General features: G+C 37.8%; 4 protein-coding genes, 1 non-coding gene and 1 pseudogene across 6 annotated transcripts; 1 reads left to right on the top strand and 5 right to left on the bottom strand.

Moving 5' to 3' along the window:
- Window positions 1-41: 41 nt before the first annotated feature.
- On the bottom strand, window positions 42-6,667 carry LOC8278726 (translocase of chloroplast 159, chloroplastic). The gene has a single exon (XM_002516876.4). The coding sequence runs from the start codon at window positions 4,448-4,450 to the stop codon at window positions 305-307; it is 4,146 nt and encodes a 1,381-aa protein (XP_002516922.1). The 5' UTR covers window positions 4,451-6,667; the 3' UTR covers window positions 42-304.
- LOC112534521 lies at window positions 5,484-5,664 on the bottom strand (annotated as a pseudogene).
- Window positions 6,477-6,672, bottom strand: LOC112534520. Its single transcript, XR_003078819.1, has one exon. It is a non-coding gene; the product is annotated as a U2 spliceosomal RNA (small nuclear RNA).
- Window positions 6,673-7,150: 478 nt separating this feature from the next.
- LOC8278727 lies at window positions 7,151-10,092 on the top strand. The gene is made up of 4 exons (XM_048379519.1): window positions 7,151-8,409; window positions 8,707-8,957; window positions 9,370-9,573; window positions 9,688-10,092. Exons 1-4 carry the CDS (start codon window positions 7,338-7,340, stop codon window positions 9,811-9,813), a joined length of 1,653 nt encoding a protein of 550 aa, XP_048235476.1. The 5' UTR covers window positions 7,151-7,337; the 3' UTR covers window positions 9,814-10,092.
- Window positions 10,093-10,239: 147 nt separating this feature from the next.
- LOC8278728 lies at window positions 10,240-11,899 on the bottom strand. 2 transcript variants are annotated; one of them, XM_015717927.3, is made up of 5 exons: window positions 11,519-11,899; window positions 11,325-11,431; window positions 11,089-11,233; window positions 10,725-10,910; window positions 10,240-10,644 (listed from the first exon to the last, which is right to left on the bottom strand). In XM_015717927.3, the coding sequence occupies exons 1-5, from the start codon at window positions 11,729-11,731 to the stop codon at window positions 10,411-10,413; spliced, it is 885 nt and encodes a 294-aa protein (XP_015573413.1). In that variant the 5' UTR covers window positions 11,732-11,899; the 3' UTR covers window positions 10,240-10,410. The 2 variants fall into 2 exon arrangements, with proteins under 2 accessions (XP_015573413.1, XP_002516924.1); XM_002516878.4 differs by having other exon boundaries at window positions 10,725-10,919; window positions 11,519-11,894.
- A 473-nt stretch (window positions 11,900-12,372) lies between these two features.
- On the bottom strand, window positions 12,373-16,383 carry LOC8278729 (pentatricopeptide repeat-containing protein At3g06920). Its single transcript, XM_002516879.4, has 3 exons — window positions 16,242-16,383; window positions 13,304-16,148; window positions 12,373-12,915 (listed from the first exon to the last, which is right to left on the bottom strand). The coding sequence occupies exons 1-2, from the start codon at window positions 16,267-16,269 to the stop codon at window positions 13,471-13,473; spliced, it is 2,706 nt and encodes a 901-aa protein (XP_002516925.1). The 5' UTR covers window positions 16,270-16,383; the 3' UTR covers window positions 12,373-12,915; window positions 13,304-13,470.
- Between the last annotated feature and the right edge of the window lie 44 nt (window positions 16,384-16,427).

Here is a 16,427-nt window from a genome sequence, read left to right as displayed (position 1 = left end):
CAAGAATTTACAAATATAAATTTGCTTCAAAATATTACCACTTCTGGTGCAAATAAGCAGACTTTTTATCATAGAAAACATAATCAATGACACCACAAGACTACAATTTGCCGAAAGTAGTATGTCTATTTCAACTATCTGCTGCACTTGTGTCAATTTTTTAACGGCTCAGATAAATGTTCTGTGGATTCAACAGAGGTGTTGTAATAACAACTAGCCTTTACTGAATATGTAAAATCTGCACAAAATAGAACTGCTATCTAACAACAATCTATGTCCAAAAGGCACCTCTAGTGATCTGGTATCATCTTTGAATTTTTCTAACTTCACCACCAGGGCAGACACTTCTTAACATGGATATTAACATTGGTAGGGTACTGATGAGGGCAACTTGCAGTTCTGAGCTATTAGTCTTGATGATAATCTGCCCAGTTTGCTTATTGTTCATTCCAACTTGAATAGCCATTTTGGAATTCCGACCAATGGAGAACTGAGACTGTATGTTTGCCATTAGACCCAGTTCACCTCTCCACTTCATTAGAGACAAATCCAATGTGGATTGATCTTGCTCTGGAGGAAAGACCCTACCCTTGACAGGAACTTCAAAGTTGGCACCATATGCTGCATCACTTCCAGACCTCACGGCACCAGCACTTCCTACCAAAGCCAAACGTTTTCCAACTGCAATCTGGTCCTCAATTTTGAGTCCTGTAGAAATATTTTTGCCCAACAGAGTAATGGACATCCCACAAGTTGTTTTGTGTAACTTGAAATTCTTGAATTTGGTTTCACTTCTCAGAATATATGCAAGCTGCTTTCCCATAGCCTGGATGTCAAATCCTGCCATTGTTGATCCATTTTCTGCATGCTTTGCACAAATTGAGGAATCCAAGTGAAAGTTAAACTCTTGCTTATTCTTTGTGATTTGAACAGCAAATGCACCTGGGAACTGATCAGCAATAACAAGATTTCTTTCTAGACCAATGCCATCATATCCGATATCATGATCCCATCCATGCGATTCAAGAATTGGCCTCACTAGAAGTTGCGATGTGTGCTTCAACATTCGGTACCTATAAGAAGGACTGTCACTGTCAAAGGAAGGCGGGATGAAAAAATCAGGCATGGGAACTTCCACAGTTGCTGGACCTCCATTCTCCTGATCCACGGCTTCCTCACTGTAGCCATGATAAGTTTTGTGATCTTTGCCTTTCTTCTTCAGCTCCTTCAATCTTTTCACCTCCTCTTTCCACTGCTTCTTTTGAAGGAGTTTTACCCGATAATCATACTCCTTGATATATGCTTTCCTCTGCTCTTCACTAAGCTTATCAACCTGAGATTTCTTCAAAGGATTGAACAGTGGAAGCTGGTCATAATCATCTCCATCAGAGTCTGATAAAGCTAACAATTCCACACCTGAGTCAATATCATCACCATCCTGCTTAGCAGTGAGTTTTGAATGAGGCCGAGACTGCAATAGGTAAGTCAGAAAGTTGGGCAAAGGTAGTTTCTGAAATTGATTTCGAGGCTTGGTCTTAGGACTTGCTTCAGATAAAATCTTCAGTGCGTAGCACAAGAGCAATAATTGGGATCTCCATATTTGCCCGTTGGGCAAGACACTTTCTCCTCTTCCATCTTTTTGACACGAGGGATGATTCTCAACGAGAGATACTGGATGCATCATACTCGGATGCATTAGATGCGGATCACCAACTGCTTGGCTGATAGCCTGCTGAATAACATGGGATCGTTGAGCAACAAACATCTCAAAACTTAAGGGAGAACCTGACGATTCTTCAGGGGGAGGAGCAGCAGCATGGGTCAGAGTAACAATGGCATTTCGCCATATTGATGCAGTAAGAATATTACTGATTGAAGCCAGCAATGACAAGTCATTGAGATCTCCTCTGTGGGTGTCTAGCCGATCAACATAGAGGACAACATCTGGAGGGAACTGCTTCGTTAACTTCTTTATAGATTCTAATATTTTCCTGTTGGTAGCTTCTTCCTTAACAGAGGTTCTGAGACCTGGAGTGTCAAGAATTCTGATCCTGACTCCGTCTATTGTCCCAAAAATCTCCTTAACCTTAGTTGTGGCAGGATCAAATGCATCGATCATGACTTTCTTCTCTCCAAAAATAGAATTAACTGTTGCACTTTTTCCCACTCCAGTTTTCCCAATAACCAAAATGTTCAAACAGAAGTCTAAATCATCTTTTCCCTCTGCTTCAAGTTGCATGGCCATTCTCTTGGCAAATTCGTTGCAAAATTTGTGTCTAACATGTAGCCCTGCAGCTAGGACCAACCTATGTAACACTTGTACAACTGTAGAATCTTCAGGAGAAAGTCCTAGGCGATGGACAAGCCTCAAGAACTTCACTCTAATGTGTTGTAGCTTTTCAAATATCTTTCTTTCTTCTTGGCTCACATCGTCATTCACAGCATCCTTGGCCATATCCGATTGTGAAGCATGTGCTTTAGTGTCAAATGAGGAATTTGAACCAGCAGGGTGCTTAAGAGAAAATACTCTAGAACCATCTGCAGCAGTTACTCTGTTCCTGCCTCTATCCAACTCAGAAGTAGCTGCAGACTTCACCAACTCAGCACGAGCTGCAGCATTCAAAAGAGCAGGCAATGTAGCAGGGTTGAACAATTTCTTTTCTTCGCGCTTCTCATCAGTCTCCAATTCTTGATCTGCCTCCGGAACAGCCTGCTCATCAATTTTCTGTAAATCATTATGGAAATCTTCAGCAGCTTGGTGAGAAGAGAAAAAACTTGTCTTCAATTCATTAATGATATGCTTATTCAAATCTTCAATCTCTTCATTAGAAAGCAAACTTTTTTCCATTTCTATTTTTTCTGAATCAGTCTTTTTCTCATCTAAGATGCCAAAGGATTTGGCATTGCTCTGCAATTCCAATATATCACTTTCAAACATTTCAGGCATATCACCATTCCCCAACAAATCCACAGTCTGAATCTCATTCATCTCAAAAGCAGTGTCTACAGAAACAACTGGGATGACATCTTCAGGTCCTAGAGATTGATATACTGTACTAGTTTCTTGTCCAGTTTTATCTTCTAGTTTTTCTGTGTCACTGTCTTTCTCAAGAGAAACACTTTTATCCTTGTTATTGAAATCTGCAGCTTCCACTTTCAGTATTTGAGGCTCTAGCAACATTTTCTGGTTGTTAGAGCTATTAACCATTTTAGTTATCTGTTCCTTTAGCAGAACAATGCCATCAACCTTCATCTCTTCAAGCTCTAACAAAATGTTACCAACCTGGTCTAGTTCACTTCCATGGGGATCATCACAAACATTAGCTACTTCGCCGATCTGTTCCTTTTGCACACTGGTACCACATTGCTCAAATGCATGATTCACAAAATCATTCCCCATACTCTTTTCATTGCCCCAATCTCCACCGTTCAATGCAATCTTTTCCTGCTGTGAATTCTCACATGGCAGCTTCTCTTCAACAAAATGCCTGGGATCATCATCCAATTTTAAGTTTTTCTCCAAGACACTGCTATCCACCAAAGAGTCAACATGAGCCTCTGGTACAAAATGCCCATATTTGTCAACCAATTCAACTGAAACAGAATCATCCATATCATGCGTGACATCTTCGTTCATTTCTGAATTTTCTTCCAAAACAACTTTATTCTCCAACAAAGGTCTAACATAAGCTTCCGTTAAAATAACATGGCAGCCATCCTTCACTGCAAGTTTATCATTTTCGCTGCTCAAAACACCAATGTCAGCTCCAACTAGTTTACCCAAAAGATCCTCGTTATCTCTCAAAGCTAACAACTGGGAGTCATTCATAACAGAAGAATCTTCTTGCAGAAATAACACAGCTTCTTTATCTTTTTGAATATCTGAAACTCTAACTCTAGGTGCACTATCGATTCTATCAAGAAGACCAATACTAGGCACCTTAACAATACCTGAAAAACTGTTATCTTCGAGTTCACTTCTCACCATGCCCTCCACACACATCAACTCCTCAAACTCATCATCATCCATTGACAATTGGGCGATAGGCATAACTTTCGGCGAACTGGGAATATCAGAATCAACAATGGGGTCATACTCCTCAGTAACACCACTCTCCTCATCGTCAACTGAAATTCCCAAACTCTCTTCATCCGCGTTTGCCACTAAAGGCCTAAAATTTGTGACTTCATAAAAAAAGCCAATTTGTTCATGATTCTCCTCATCTGTGTCAGCTATAAAAAGCTTCTCTGAAGCACTTTCAAACTCCTCACCACTAACATACTCTTCAGACTCGGACCCATTATAAATAATACTAGTAGTATCACTATTATCAGTTTTATCATGACCGTCGGATTCAAAATCAGAAGAATCATCAAGAGTAACAGGAGCTCGGATAGGAAAAGAACCTGCTCGTGTCGTTGAAAGAGAGACGTGGGGGTTTGAGGCCATGGCTTAAAGGTCTTGTTTTTACTCTGAAAGAGAACAACAAACAAACAAAAAACAGTAGCTAAAGCAAGAAAAGAGAAAAAGATAGACTACTTTTCTTAGGGTTTTGTTCCTTGTAATGATTCTTAAATTATGGCTTTCGGGTCGAGAGTTTGGTAGGTAGGGAAAACAAAGGGAGCCATTTACAAGGTACAATGAGGTGTGGATAGCAGATACAATTGTGTTTTTCTTTTTATAAGTAGAGACTCCATTTTGGAGTTTTATGGGTTATGAATAAAACATGTAATAGAGATGTCGGATAGGAAAGAGATTTAGAGTTTGTCTCTAGTCATTTTTATGTTCGAGTTTCGATTAGATTCTTCTTTTCTTTTAATATTTATAATTTTTCTGGGTAGGGTAGGGTGGATGATAGGTTGGTGAAACACCTAACAAACAGAAGGAGCCACGCAATATGTCCATAAGCCATCCAGACCTTGGCATGCTATTCATGTCCCGTTGCCCTGTTACGTGGTCACAAGATTATTCAAGTATTCTTGTGAGCTACTGCCACTAAGAAAATGTTTTGGACTCTTTTTGTTACAAGTAAAGGGAAGAAAATTGGTCTAATAAATTTACAGAAAGGAAGTTTTGAAATTGAAATTCTTAAATTTTTAACTATAACTTCACATGACTATTGGATATTAAATTTTCTATATTCTTACATCATTATAAAAAAGGAAAATGTTTGTCAATGGTTGCGAATTATTAAATAGAAGATTCATAAGAGGCGGCTCCAAACGAAGAAATTCGTTTCTTGTTTCTGAATGATCGGGAATATGTTTATTTGTATAGATTATGATGTTATTACAAGTCTGCTATCCTCCGCCTTTATAGCGCCATTAGAGCTCATATAAACGTTCATTTGATTGAAAGTTGAAATTTTTTTGTTAAGTTTTATTTATTTCTTGACAATAACTAGTACAAGAAAAAAATTTCAATTAAGGATCGTTTCGGTGTAGTCAAAGGAGGCCATGCAGAGAAGATTCTTTTCAGAAGACAATAGTAGAAAGAGTAAGAAAGAGTCAGCTTTCAACTCGGAATGGAGGGGTGCGCCAGCCCAGTGCAATAGTGAGAAAAACTAATTTAATATCATGTGAGCCAATGGCTCACGTATCAGATATTAAACTGATAAGAACAGATACTACACTTGATCTTAGCCAAAAGGCCGAGAAAGGTATGATTTGCAATGTGTATTTTTCTTTTACTTATAGCCCAGTTTCTCACTTTTCGCGTGTTACTTCCCCGATGTGGGATTTGAAGCTCTTTCTCAGTAGTTCTTTACTGGTTTAAACTCTGCTGCTTGGACCCTATAGAGAGTGACGCCTAAAATATTAAATCTTCTGGTAGCTTGTCTGTAGTTAAAATGGCATTAAATCAACTGTCACTTTCCGTGTAACAGTGCTCGGATTAGATGATATGGGTCCTAAGGAAGGTGTTAAAGTGGCTATCTCCATGTCTACGGTTTTCCTTGTGCCTTACTAGTAATATGTTAATTTCATGTCTGAAATAAGAGTGCAGAAAATTCTCATTAACATTAGATCAAAGACTAAATCAAGTACCTCTGTCACCATATCTGAAAGCTCAAAGTGATGGGTATTTCAATAATATGAACCATTTATATCTTAATCAAGTTTGCAATACTTTTAGCAATATGTACTTTCGTCATTAAGGAAATGACTAATAAGTCTTACTCTTCTCTCTCCAAATACACAACCAACAAACACTGAAATCAGAAGACTTTCTGCACTAGATCCATTCCAGAACTTCTCCTCATTAACTCATAAAGCGTTTAAAAAGTGAAGTACCATTATGAATATTTCAAGCAAAGAGCCCATCAGATTATAGATTAGTGCTGGTGGGATGCGTCTGGCCAGTGTGGTAGTGCAACGCACAGGCTACGCTCGAGAATTAACCCACAAAGCTTTTAGAAAGGGCAGTACTATTATGAATATTTCAAGCAATGAGGCCATCAGATTATATACTAGTATTGGTGGGATGCGCCTAGCCAGTGCAGTAGTGCAACGCACAGGCGACGCTCGAGAACTCCAGTAGCAAGCTACTGTTACGAGCTCTCTCCCAAAAAAAATTAATTTAATATCATGTGAGCTAATAGCTCACGTATCAGATATTAAACTGATAAGAACAGATACTACACTTGATCTTAGCCAAAAGGCCGAGAAAGGTATGATTTTCCTTGTTTTGTTTTTTCATATTTATATCACAAAGTCCTCCTGCTTATTTCTTGTATTACCGATGTGGGTTTGATTGAGACCGTGTTTCTTCCGGAAAAAGCGGTAAACACTGTAAGAAAACCAAGCTTATACTTGAGCAATCAACATTCAGAAATGCCATTCGAGACAGAAAATATTACTGCATCACTTGGCAAGACGCTTTCTTGGCTGTCATATAAATCATATCTCAAGTTTTCTCGGATCAGTTGGTTCATCCAAAGTAAATTATGCATGAAACGCATTTGTAAACAGTGAATAATATCAACTACTAAATCCAAATTAGCTAAATAAACGGACGTGTTACAGACATTCAACTAACAAGTAAAATCATACATATCAGATGAATAAGTTTTGCTTCGACCAACCCAGTAACATAGACTTGAAATGAACATCAGTCTCCATGATCTATTATAGATTTGAATCTTATTACAACCTTTTCAAGTGCCAATTTATCAAATACGGGTCGGGGTTAAGCATGCCTAAACACTTTATGTCTCGATCAAGAGATTAAAGCTAGCTAAAGAGTTGGGTTATCTTTCACTAGTTAGGCTATTGTTTAAAGAAGCACTATTACAGCGGATACAGTTTAAAAACTTGAACCTTTGGTTCTCAGCTACCCAATGGCGCGTGCCTACAGCACCTTCCCTTTCCTGGGGCGCCCAAAAATTGCATTCACATCACCAACCATTCGAAAACTCCGAGCATACCCAATTCTCGCATCTCGTATTGCCACTGCAATTCCATCGAAACGCATCATAATAAATAGAAAAAACCACTTACGCCCTAAAATCCTAAAAACCCTAACTAAACCTCTTCCTCAATTAGGCCCAACAACAGAACTCATTCTTCCCGTTCCCGTTCCCGTTCCCGTTCCCATTCCCATTCAACTCCTACCCGAAAATGACACCGTTGTTGATTCTCCTAATGAAATTCCAGGCGAAATTCTCGAAGAAATTGACGATTCTGAAGAATTTCGTGTTTCGGAGATCGTTGCCGGAGAAAAAAGGAGCACTTTTGGTAGAATTTCTGCAAAGTCTGTTTTGAAATTTTGTGGTTGGTTAGTTGGGGTTTATTTGCTGCAAGCAATTTTGACGGTTTGGGTGCTTGGGAATAACAATAACCAAGAGAGATTTGATAGTTTAGGTGGTAAAAGTAATAATGCTTTTATGAATGGGAACAATGTGGTGGCGGGTTTTGACGAAAGTGAAATGGATGAGAGGATTAGTGTAATTAGGGCAATGGCGAGAAAGGTAAGAGAAAAAGAAAAAGTGAAGAGAAAGGAAGGAAATGATGAAGAGAGTGAAATTGAAAAAGAGATTGGTGCAAGATTGGTTAAGTTAGAAAAAAGACTGAATTCCAAGAGAGAAAAGTTGTTGCCTGATTCATTTATGAATTATTTGGGGTTTTCTGATAATAATGAAGAAGAAGGAGGAGGAGGAGATGGAGATGGTCAAAATGGTATGGAGGTGAATGATATTGATATGAAATCATTGATGTTTAAGAAAAAGTTTAAATTCAAAAGTCCTTCGATGAATTCCAGGAGTAGTCCAAAGGGGTTCTCGGGTTTGAGGGATAGTGGAGTTTCGAGTACTGTTAATGGAAGTGCTTCGAATGGTAAATCAGGAGAAAGTGATTTTGGAAGTACGAAGTTAGAAAAGGAAAAAGAGGATTCACAAAGGGACATGGGGTCAGGTAATGCTAATAAATCTTTTAGTGTATGTTTTATTGGTAGTGTTTCCCGATTATGTTTTCAAGTCAATGGTAACTGTGGGTGATGATTTGGATTTCTCAATTCTTTATATCGATTTCAGGATGCAGGTTATGTAGTATTATGGGGTTCTGATTAGTAAGTTTATGATTTAAATCTGTCCCGTATGTTTTAGTACTCTAAAACGAGAAGTTGACAATGCTGATTACTGAACGCAGAATTTGTCCCTTCTGCTATCAGAGAATTCTGTTTTATTTAATGCGGGATATTTTTATTTTTAGGTGCTGTCCAGAAGATCAGTGAAGGAAGCTCGTCAACTGAAGTAACAGAGGCGTCAACATCACAAGATGTGGAGAAACTAAGAAGCTTAACAAAAGGAAACCGGAGAACTACTAAAAAATTTCTTGGGCCTGGTTCATCCAGCGTAAATGACAGTAGAGAACCTGGAAAGAGACCAGTACCAAACAAAGTGGCGGGTAAACAATCAGCTATGCAGGAAAATTTCTGGTGGTTGAATCTTCCTTATGTTCTAGTATGTAATTGAAATCTGACACTCTCTAATTGTATACTATATTTTCTCTCTCAGTAGGGTAATGTATTTTTCTATTTCTGACTTGAATTACCATTTCTTCTGCATAAACCAATTAAGTAGGTTTACTTTCATCCGCATCTCATCAGTATAGTTTATTTTGGGCAAATAGTTCTCATATATTTGTATCTGCATAGGCAGAGTTTTAGTTCACAAAATTAAGACGTAGCTTGATTAGGGCAAGATTTCCAGAAGTTACTTAGAATAATCTTTTTCTATCAAAATTTTACTTACACCTTCAGCTGTATACTGATTCTTTCAAAATCTATGGCATTTTTTGTGTATAGGTGCAATAAACTATATTAATTACTCGGATTAATTTCTGACATGTAAGCTTATCTATATTCAAATCCAGGTCATCCTAATGCGGAGAGGCTCAGAAGTTGAAGGACCAGGACTTTATGCATTAAGAACACTTTCTCAGCCAGATGACCATGTGGATTCCTACACTGTTGCTTTTGAGGACCGTGGTGATGCCAATAACTTTTGTCATTTACTCGAATTCTACTTTGAAGGTTTAGGGGATTTCAGTGCTGACATCGTTCCACTGTCAGTAAAAGTAAGAACTCTTATAACTTGATTATCAAATGCATACTTGCCATAAAGAAAAGGAGAAATATGGGAATGCTTGCAAGTCTTTTCAATAAAGTGAGAAGAAATTGAACTCTTGCAGGAACTTTACGAGGGAGTGAAATCTGGATCCAAGAAGGTAATTGTTGTGAAGAAGGGACAGCTTAAACTTTATGCTGGTCAACCATTTGGTGAGGTTGAGATGGCTTTGTTCTCTTTGCTTGAGTAAGGTCAAGGCACTTCACGAGCCAGTGAAACCGTGATTCGAGGAGGCAATTCTTGTGGAGAAGAGCAACTTAAGCTTTAATGGTGAACCCATTTTATGAGGTTCTCTTGGTTTGAACAAGATCAAAGTGGAAATCAAAGAGTTCAAACATAGATTCTTCTTCTACGCTCTGGAGTTTCGAACTCCATGACACATGAGAATGCTCTGGAGTTTCGAACCCCATGTACAAATATATGAATCTTCTCTTGAGTCTCTAAACATATTTTTGATAGGAATTTCTGATGCTGAGGTATGACAATATTGTCTGCTAACTATCAGGTTTTGGGAGTTAGGATAGATTTATTTTTCCTCTTTAACAATCTGAGAGGGTGTAGACAAATTGGGAAAGAAAATCATGTAACTTTTAGAAATTAGCAAATGGATCAACCCTAAACAACTTCAAATCATTATTTTATTGCTCGTGTCATGTAAAAAGTAGGATTACATGAAACAAGAGAACTACACTGCTCCTTTTTTCAGTTTTTCTTTTTTTCTTGTTTTCACCATAGGAGCTTGGTATCTCTACTAATCCCTGCACTAACATCAACACAATACTCAATTCTACTGTGCACTAGTAATTTTGGCCACTGACTGGGCATGAATGGCAGATAAATTTGATTGGCAAAAGTTATGCCACGACTCCTCCTTGAGCTCTTCATTTTTCGTGTATGCTTCATATATAGAAGTTACAATATTCCTTGCCGCTTCCCTTGCCTCCGGCAGCCTATCATTCAACAAATTAGCTGCCACTTGTACCAGCAAAACCAATCCAAACTTTTTCATTCCTTCTAGATCCTGAAATTGACACCACACCATATGAATGCATGATTTTCAACATCATTTTACCTTTACAAGCCAAATAAAGGCAAGTTTACCATATTGGAGGCGCAGTTGGAGATGCAGATAGCGACTTTTGCCCTAACCCTAAGGTTGACGTGGCTAACATATGACCTAAGCTTATGGAGCAGAGGTAGAGGAGCCATAGACTTCACCATTGCATTCAGTGCTCTGTCCGCTTCTTCACAAACAAACCTTTTATCTTGACTAGCTTTAAGGAGTAGCTGTAACAGCTACGCACCCACATGACAAAATATGTCATCGACCAAAAAACAACAATAAAATACAGAAAGTTTAAACTTGACAGTCTCTTGTTTATAACTTTGCAGAAGTACAAAAAGAAAAAAAAATAGTTAGCGTAAAAAGAACCAACAAAAGAGAAGGGAATAGATTGGTTCTCACCAAGTTATCGAATGCATCAATGGTGGAGTCGAGCAATTTGTCTCCGAAGGCACTGAAAATATCAGATGAAGCCATGATAGAGGTCTTACACAAAGCACTTCTTGGGTTCTTCATGGCCTTTACAACTACCAACATTATCTTCTCCCTACACAAATCACGCGTACACGTTTAGCAAGCGTCCTGTGATCTTATCACTAAATAAAAAGCTCATTCATGCCCAAAAGAATCTCTCTTACAAGATTGGAAGCAAGAGAGAGGAGTGATGCAGCGCAAATCGCCTAGCATTATTCAGTGACTCGCAAACCTTTGTCCAATCCTTTGATTCTAAGCCTTCAATTAGTCCCTGCAGATTCCAAAAAGTAAAATAAAAAGCTATACTTTGTGAAAATTTCTGCTAGAATGAAGAGAAACTCAATTGAGATGTACTTACTTGGATCTTAAATTCAGGGTCCGGCATAGGTTTGAGATTCTCAGAAGATATATAATCAATAACAGCATCTGTAGAAAGCGGTAAAGGAGCCCTATTTTCATCATTTACACCAAACTCAACCTGTTTTTGAATTGAAACAGCGACTTTTGGTTGCTTTTTAGGCCTTTCTGGTGTTATTACTGGAAGTGCATTATCAATAGGTCTCAGTGCCATCTTTGATTTTCTTTCTGTAGATTGAAGATAGAGAGATTTGATATGTAGAAACTCTAAAATACAAAAAAGAAAAGGAGGTTATTTATTTATTGGTCACCCTGCAAGAGACGAAGAAACACAAATGAGCACTTTTTCTTCTTTACCACTTATGAGAATTTAAAATTTGAACAAAAGTATAAAGAGACGTTGGCCTTATAGGTAACGGTCACTATCTTTCTGAGTGGGAGAGGATTCTCTGTAGTTGGTTATATTTGGATTTGCTGTATATGATCTTTGATTGGCCGCGTCGTGTCGCGAATTTGTTGACGTTTTGATGAACGGTAACAACCGTGTTGTATTAGAAAAGCAAAAGCACAAGTAATAAGTAATTAATTTTCTTTATTTTTATTTTTTTAAAAAATGTATGCTCTAAAATAAATCAAAGCTAAGATTCATTTTTTGGAGAATTAGTTTTTTTATTGTCTTGAAAATTTCTAGTACAATTAATAATTAAATAGGATAAGTGTTGAAAATAAAGTCATTATTTGAATAAACTTTTTAGTTTATTATGAAGATCCATTATCATTCATATGGTCATTAAAGACTTTGAATTATATGAGACTGGTAAAATTGGAAAATTATTGTATGAAAAAACACTTGTATTGAAAAATAATGTTACATCATATTATCTGGATAAAAAATGATAAATAAAAACAATAATGTCACAAAGCAATATGTTCATTCAAATGGAACATCTATGGATGAGGCAATTTCTACTCCAACAATTGAATCACTGAACTCAGAAGATAACTGGACATTGGTCTGCTGCTATGGTACAAAGGCATCTTTTGCACAATGCTCTATGAGAGAATAATATAAAACCAGAGTCCAATGCCATTTGCATTAGCATGTAATCACTGAAAGCAAGGATTTGAAATCAAGAGAGGCAAAATACTAAACATCCTTGTTGAAATAAAATAAAGATGGTCATTGCCCCCCTTGAATATAAAGCGGCTCCACCCATGCTGTAAGCATTCCTCGACTTATGGAAACTCATAGATGTGCGAGCCAGAGAGGATTTATGATTGTTGGAGCAATATAACTCATGCAAGCTTATGCCAACTAGAGAGATATATCATTTGTACGTTTATCGCTGATGTTAGCGCGCCTAGATGCTTACCAAAATGAAGAGTCAAGTTGCTTACCTGGAGAATTTGAGAAAAATATTCCATCAAGAATTCAAGCATAAATTGACAGTATGAGCAATTATAATTACGTTAAGACCTGTCATTATGATGTACAACATGCATTTATCAGTCATAACATTAACACAGACTGGTAGTGCAATACCAAAGTTATATGCGTAACTTTTATCTAGGGTATCAGAGAAGATATGAAGAGCACACACATACAGAAAGAAAAAAAAAAAAAGCATACAAAAACACAGAACCAGAAACTATACCCATGTTTGCAATACCAAATATTCACCAATTAATCAGGACTAAGAGAATGTCTATATGAATTACATACAAAAATTAAATTTTGTAATCAACAATTTTCAGATTCGAATAATCAATTAAACAGGAAACATACCTCTGCAGGGAGCAACTACAGCCCCAATGAGGAAGTGAGTGATGGATGAATAGCGCTATCTGGCCAAGATATTGATCATCAGCGAGATAGGAGAAAAATTACAGCATCAACCACTTGCTAAGTTAACAACAAGAACCAGCTCCTTTGTAGCTGATAGGAACATAATGTCACCAAGATCTTGCAGCATGTTGAGATTTTGCTATTTCCCTTAAAACAGCCCCCACAATTGCTGCCTGCTCAAGACATTCATCCTTCTGCAGGGCATCTAAAAGTGCAATACAGGTTTTGGTATGAATATTACACCCTTTCATCCGAGTTTCTTCAAAAATCTTATATGCTTCCATTGCCCTTCTTGAGTAACTTAACCCTTCAATGATAGCATTATAACTAGCAGAATCAGGTACACCGCCATTTGCTTTAAACCTCTCGAAGAGCGAACTAGCCTCTGCAATGTTCCCGGCTTTTGCAAGTCCTGCAATCATTGTAGTGTATGTAATAGTATTGGGTTTTAAGCCTTGCTTCTGCATCTCTTGCCAAAACACAAAGGCCTTGTTGAATTTTCTAACCCGGCAGAGACCATTTATAAGAATGCTGTAAGTGATATGATTGGGAGTGCCTTTCAAATTTTTCATGTTCTGAAAGCACACAAGGGCCTCGTTAATTTCTTCCGCTTTCACCAAGGCATCAAGCAAGCAATTCCACGTGTACACATTAGGTGTTAACCCTTTCTGCATCAACTCTTCCATGATTAAATATGCCTCGTCAATCCTACCCACTTTTCCGAACCCATCAATGAGACTGCTATAGATGACAACATTTAGCTCTAAACCATTTGACTTAGCTTCTTCAAAGAGCATATACGCTTCATCTAGCCTATCAATTTTGGCAAGGCCATCGATCACGGAGCCATAAGTGACAACAGTTGGTTGGCGGCCCTTTGTCTTCATTTCCTCTAGCAGCTGATAAGCTTTATTCACTTTTCCCGACTTACAAAACCCATCAATAAAAGTGTTATAAGCATGGGTGTCTAAAACACAGCCTTGTTCCTTCATTGCATAAAACAACTCATATGTTTCTCGTGCAAAACCAGCTTTCACAAGGCCATGAATTAGGATTGAATAACTCATAACATCTGGAATAAATCCTCGAGATTTTATTTCCTCAAATAAGGCCCTTCCTTTCCCAGTTTCACCAGCTTTGAAAACACAATCCATATAGGCATTAAGAAGCCTGAGGTCAGGAGAACAGCCCCTGTGGATCATTTCCTTGAATATCTTGTGACCATCCTCCTTCCTACCGCACTTGAAGAAACTTTTAATGAGGGATGTATATACAACAGCATTTGGGATTTTATCAGAATCCAACATCTGTTCATAAAGCCTGTAGGCATCATCCACTCTACCTTGTTTGCCCAAACCATCTATAAGTGAACAGAATGTAACTTCATCTGGGGAACAAATTTTATGATTCATTCCTTCAAATATAGAGCATGCCTCATCAAGTTTTTTAGCCTTACATAGTCTATCAATCATTATGTTTACAGTCATGACATTAGGAAACAAGCCAGCTTCTTTCATTGCATCCCGAACCTTGAAAGCAGCTTCAACTTCTCCTGCTTTGCATAGCATATCTATTAGAACATTATATGTTGAAAGATTGGGCGCTGCATCCTTTTTCATCTCTTCAAAAGTTCTCAATGCCTCCCCTAGTCTTCCCTTTTTCCCAAGGCATGTCAGAATGCAATTGTATGCAATAACACTGGGAATACATCCCCTTGCCTTTTGTCGCTCGAGTAAACTATATGCCTCATCAAACTTTCCAGCTGATCCATAACCCATAATCATAGTGTTGTATGCGTATGCACACGGGACATTTCTATTTTGTTCCATCTGCTCAAATATTTCCACTGCTTCATCCAGTCTATTTCCTTTGCAGAGAACACCTATCATGCTCGTATAAGTCACATCATCAGGCAATAAACCATGTGATTTAATCTCATGAAAGAACTTCCAAGCCATATCCACTTTACCCGCCTTACCAAAGCAATCTATACAGACATTATAAAGAACAATATCAGCATGAAGACAGTTGCTTTTCATCTCATCCAATAGTGAAAGAGCAGCATCAAGACGACCTTCTCTAGCAAACACGCGAATAACAGTTGTAAACAAGTGTACACTTACTTCATAACCCAGTTCCTGCATTTGATGAAATAGAGTAAGCATGATGTCAGATTCTTGTACACTGGAGAGGGCACCAATCAAAGTTGTATAAGCAGAAAAAGCAGGTCGAAACTTGAATTTCCTCATACATTGAATGAGATCAAAACCTTCTCTAAGCTTATTCGATTTTATGCAGCTCAAAATTAATTCAATGCAAGTCTTAGTTGATGGACCAAATCCAGCAATACTCATTTCTCCAAGAATTTGTTCGAAATAATCAAACTTCACATTTTTAGCCATTACTAAAAGAAGTGAATCATAAGCCTCCGGACATAAAGCCTGGTCAGTTTTTCTCTCGGTCCACCTAAAATAACTTATTGCTTGATTAACATCTTTCGCTCTCCTTAAAACCCCAATTACCAAATCTGTTTTAGGACTTTCAACAAACAGGGATAACGCATTCTCAACATCAGGTCCCCAATTACCACTTTCCAATATTTTACACACATCATCAACTACTTCCTTTGCGGTGCCGCTTTTTGTCCAGTTTTCGTGATTATCAGCATCCATAAAGGAAGTAACTTGACCATCCAAACCAGAAGATAGTCCAGTATAGATGGAAATCCACTTCCGGGAATTGGTATAAATATTCCAGAACCTAAATCCATTCCGTAAGTTTGCACCTGAAGCACAAAAGTTAAATTAAAATTGTTTATAAAGGTTAGAACTTTAAACCATATAAAGATTGAACAAGAAAATAACTTTGCTTAATTTACCTGCTGGCTTCCTTAATAGCATCTTCATTTATGCATTTCTTGCACAAACTTTGCCTTTTCTTACCTTCCACAAAATTATCAAGAAAAATAAGTAACAAGATTCAGTTTTTAGGGTTTAAGTCCAAGGTTTAGGAGAGGGAGAGCGAGTGAAGGGGTAGTAAGCAACGCGGCGTTTTTACAAAACAT

Source organism: Ricinus communis, chromosome 9, assembly GCF_019578655.1.
Source record: "Ricinus communis isolate WT05 ecotype wild-type chromosome 9, ASM1957865v1, whole genome shotgun sequence".
NCBI classification, from domain to species: Eukaryota; Viridiplantae; Streptophyta; class Magnoliopsida; order Malpighiales; family Euphorbiaceae; genus Ricinus; species Ricinus communis.
The sequence above is the reverse complement of the archived record's forward strand: the minus strand, read 5'-3'. Positions and strand labels throughout refer to the sequence as shown.

Bases quoted from the DNA above. Each gene is read 5' to 3' on its own strand.
- LOC8278726 (XM_002516876.4), bottom strand. From the start codon at position 4,450: ATGGCCTCAAACCCCCACGTCTCTCTTTCAACGACACGAGCAGGTTCT.
- LOC8278727 (XM_048379519.1), top strand. From the start codon at position 7,338: ATGGCGCGTGCCTACAGCACCTTCCCTTTCCTGGGGCGCCCAAAAATT. The intron at 8,958-9,369 runs GTATGTAATTGA...ATTCAAATCCAG, and splicing joins TGAATCTTCCTTATGTTCTA to GTCATCCTAATGCGGAGAGG. The intron at 9,574-9,687 runs GTAAGAACTCTT...GAACTCTTGCAG, and splicing joins TCGTTCCACTGTCAGTAAAA to GAACTTTACGAGGGAGTGAA.
- LOC8278728 (XM_002516878.4), bottom strand. From the start codon at position 11,731: ATGGCACTGAGACCTATTGATAATGCACTTCCAGTAATAACACCAGAA. The intron at 11,432-11,518 runs GTAAGTACATCT...TGGAATCTGCAG, and splicing joins ACCCTGAATTTAAGATCCAA to GGACTAATTGAAGGCTTAGA. The intron at 10,920-11,088 runs GTGAGAACCAAT...GTGGGTGCGTAG, and splicing joins TTGATGCATTCGATAACTTG to CTGTTACAGCTACTCCTTAA.
- LOC8278729 (XM_002516879.4), bottom strand. From the start codon at position 16,269: ATGAAGATGCTATTAAGGAAGCCAGCAG. The intron at 16,149-16,241 runs GTAAATTAAGCA...TTTGTGCTTCAG, and splicing joins GCTATTAAGGAAGCCAGCAG to GTGCAAACTTACGGAATGGA.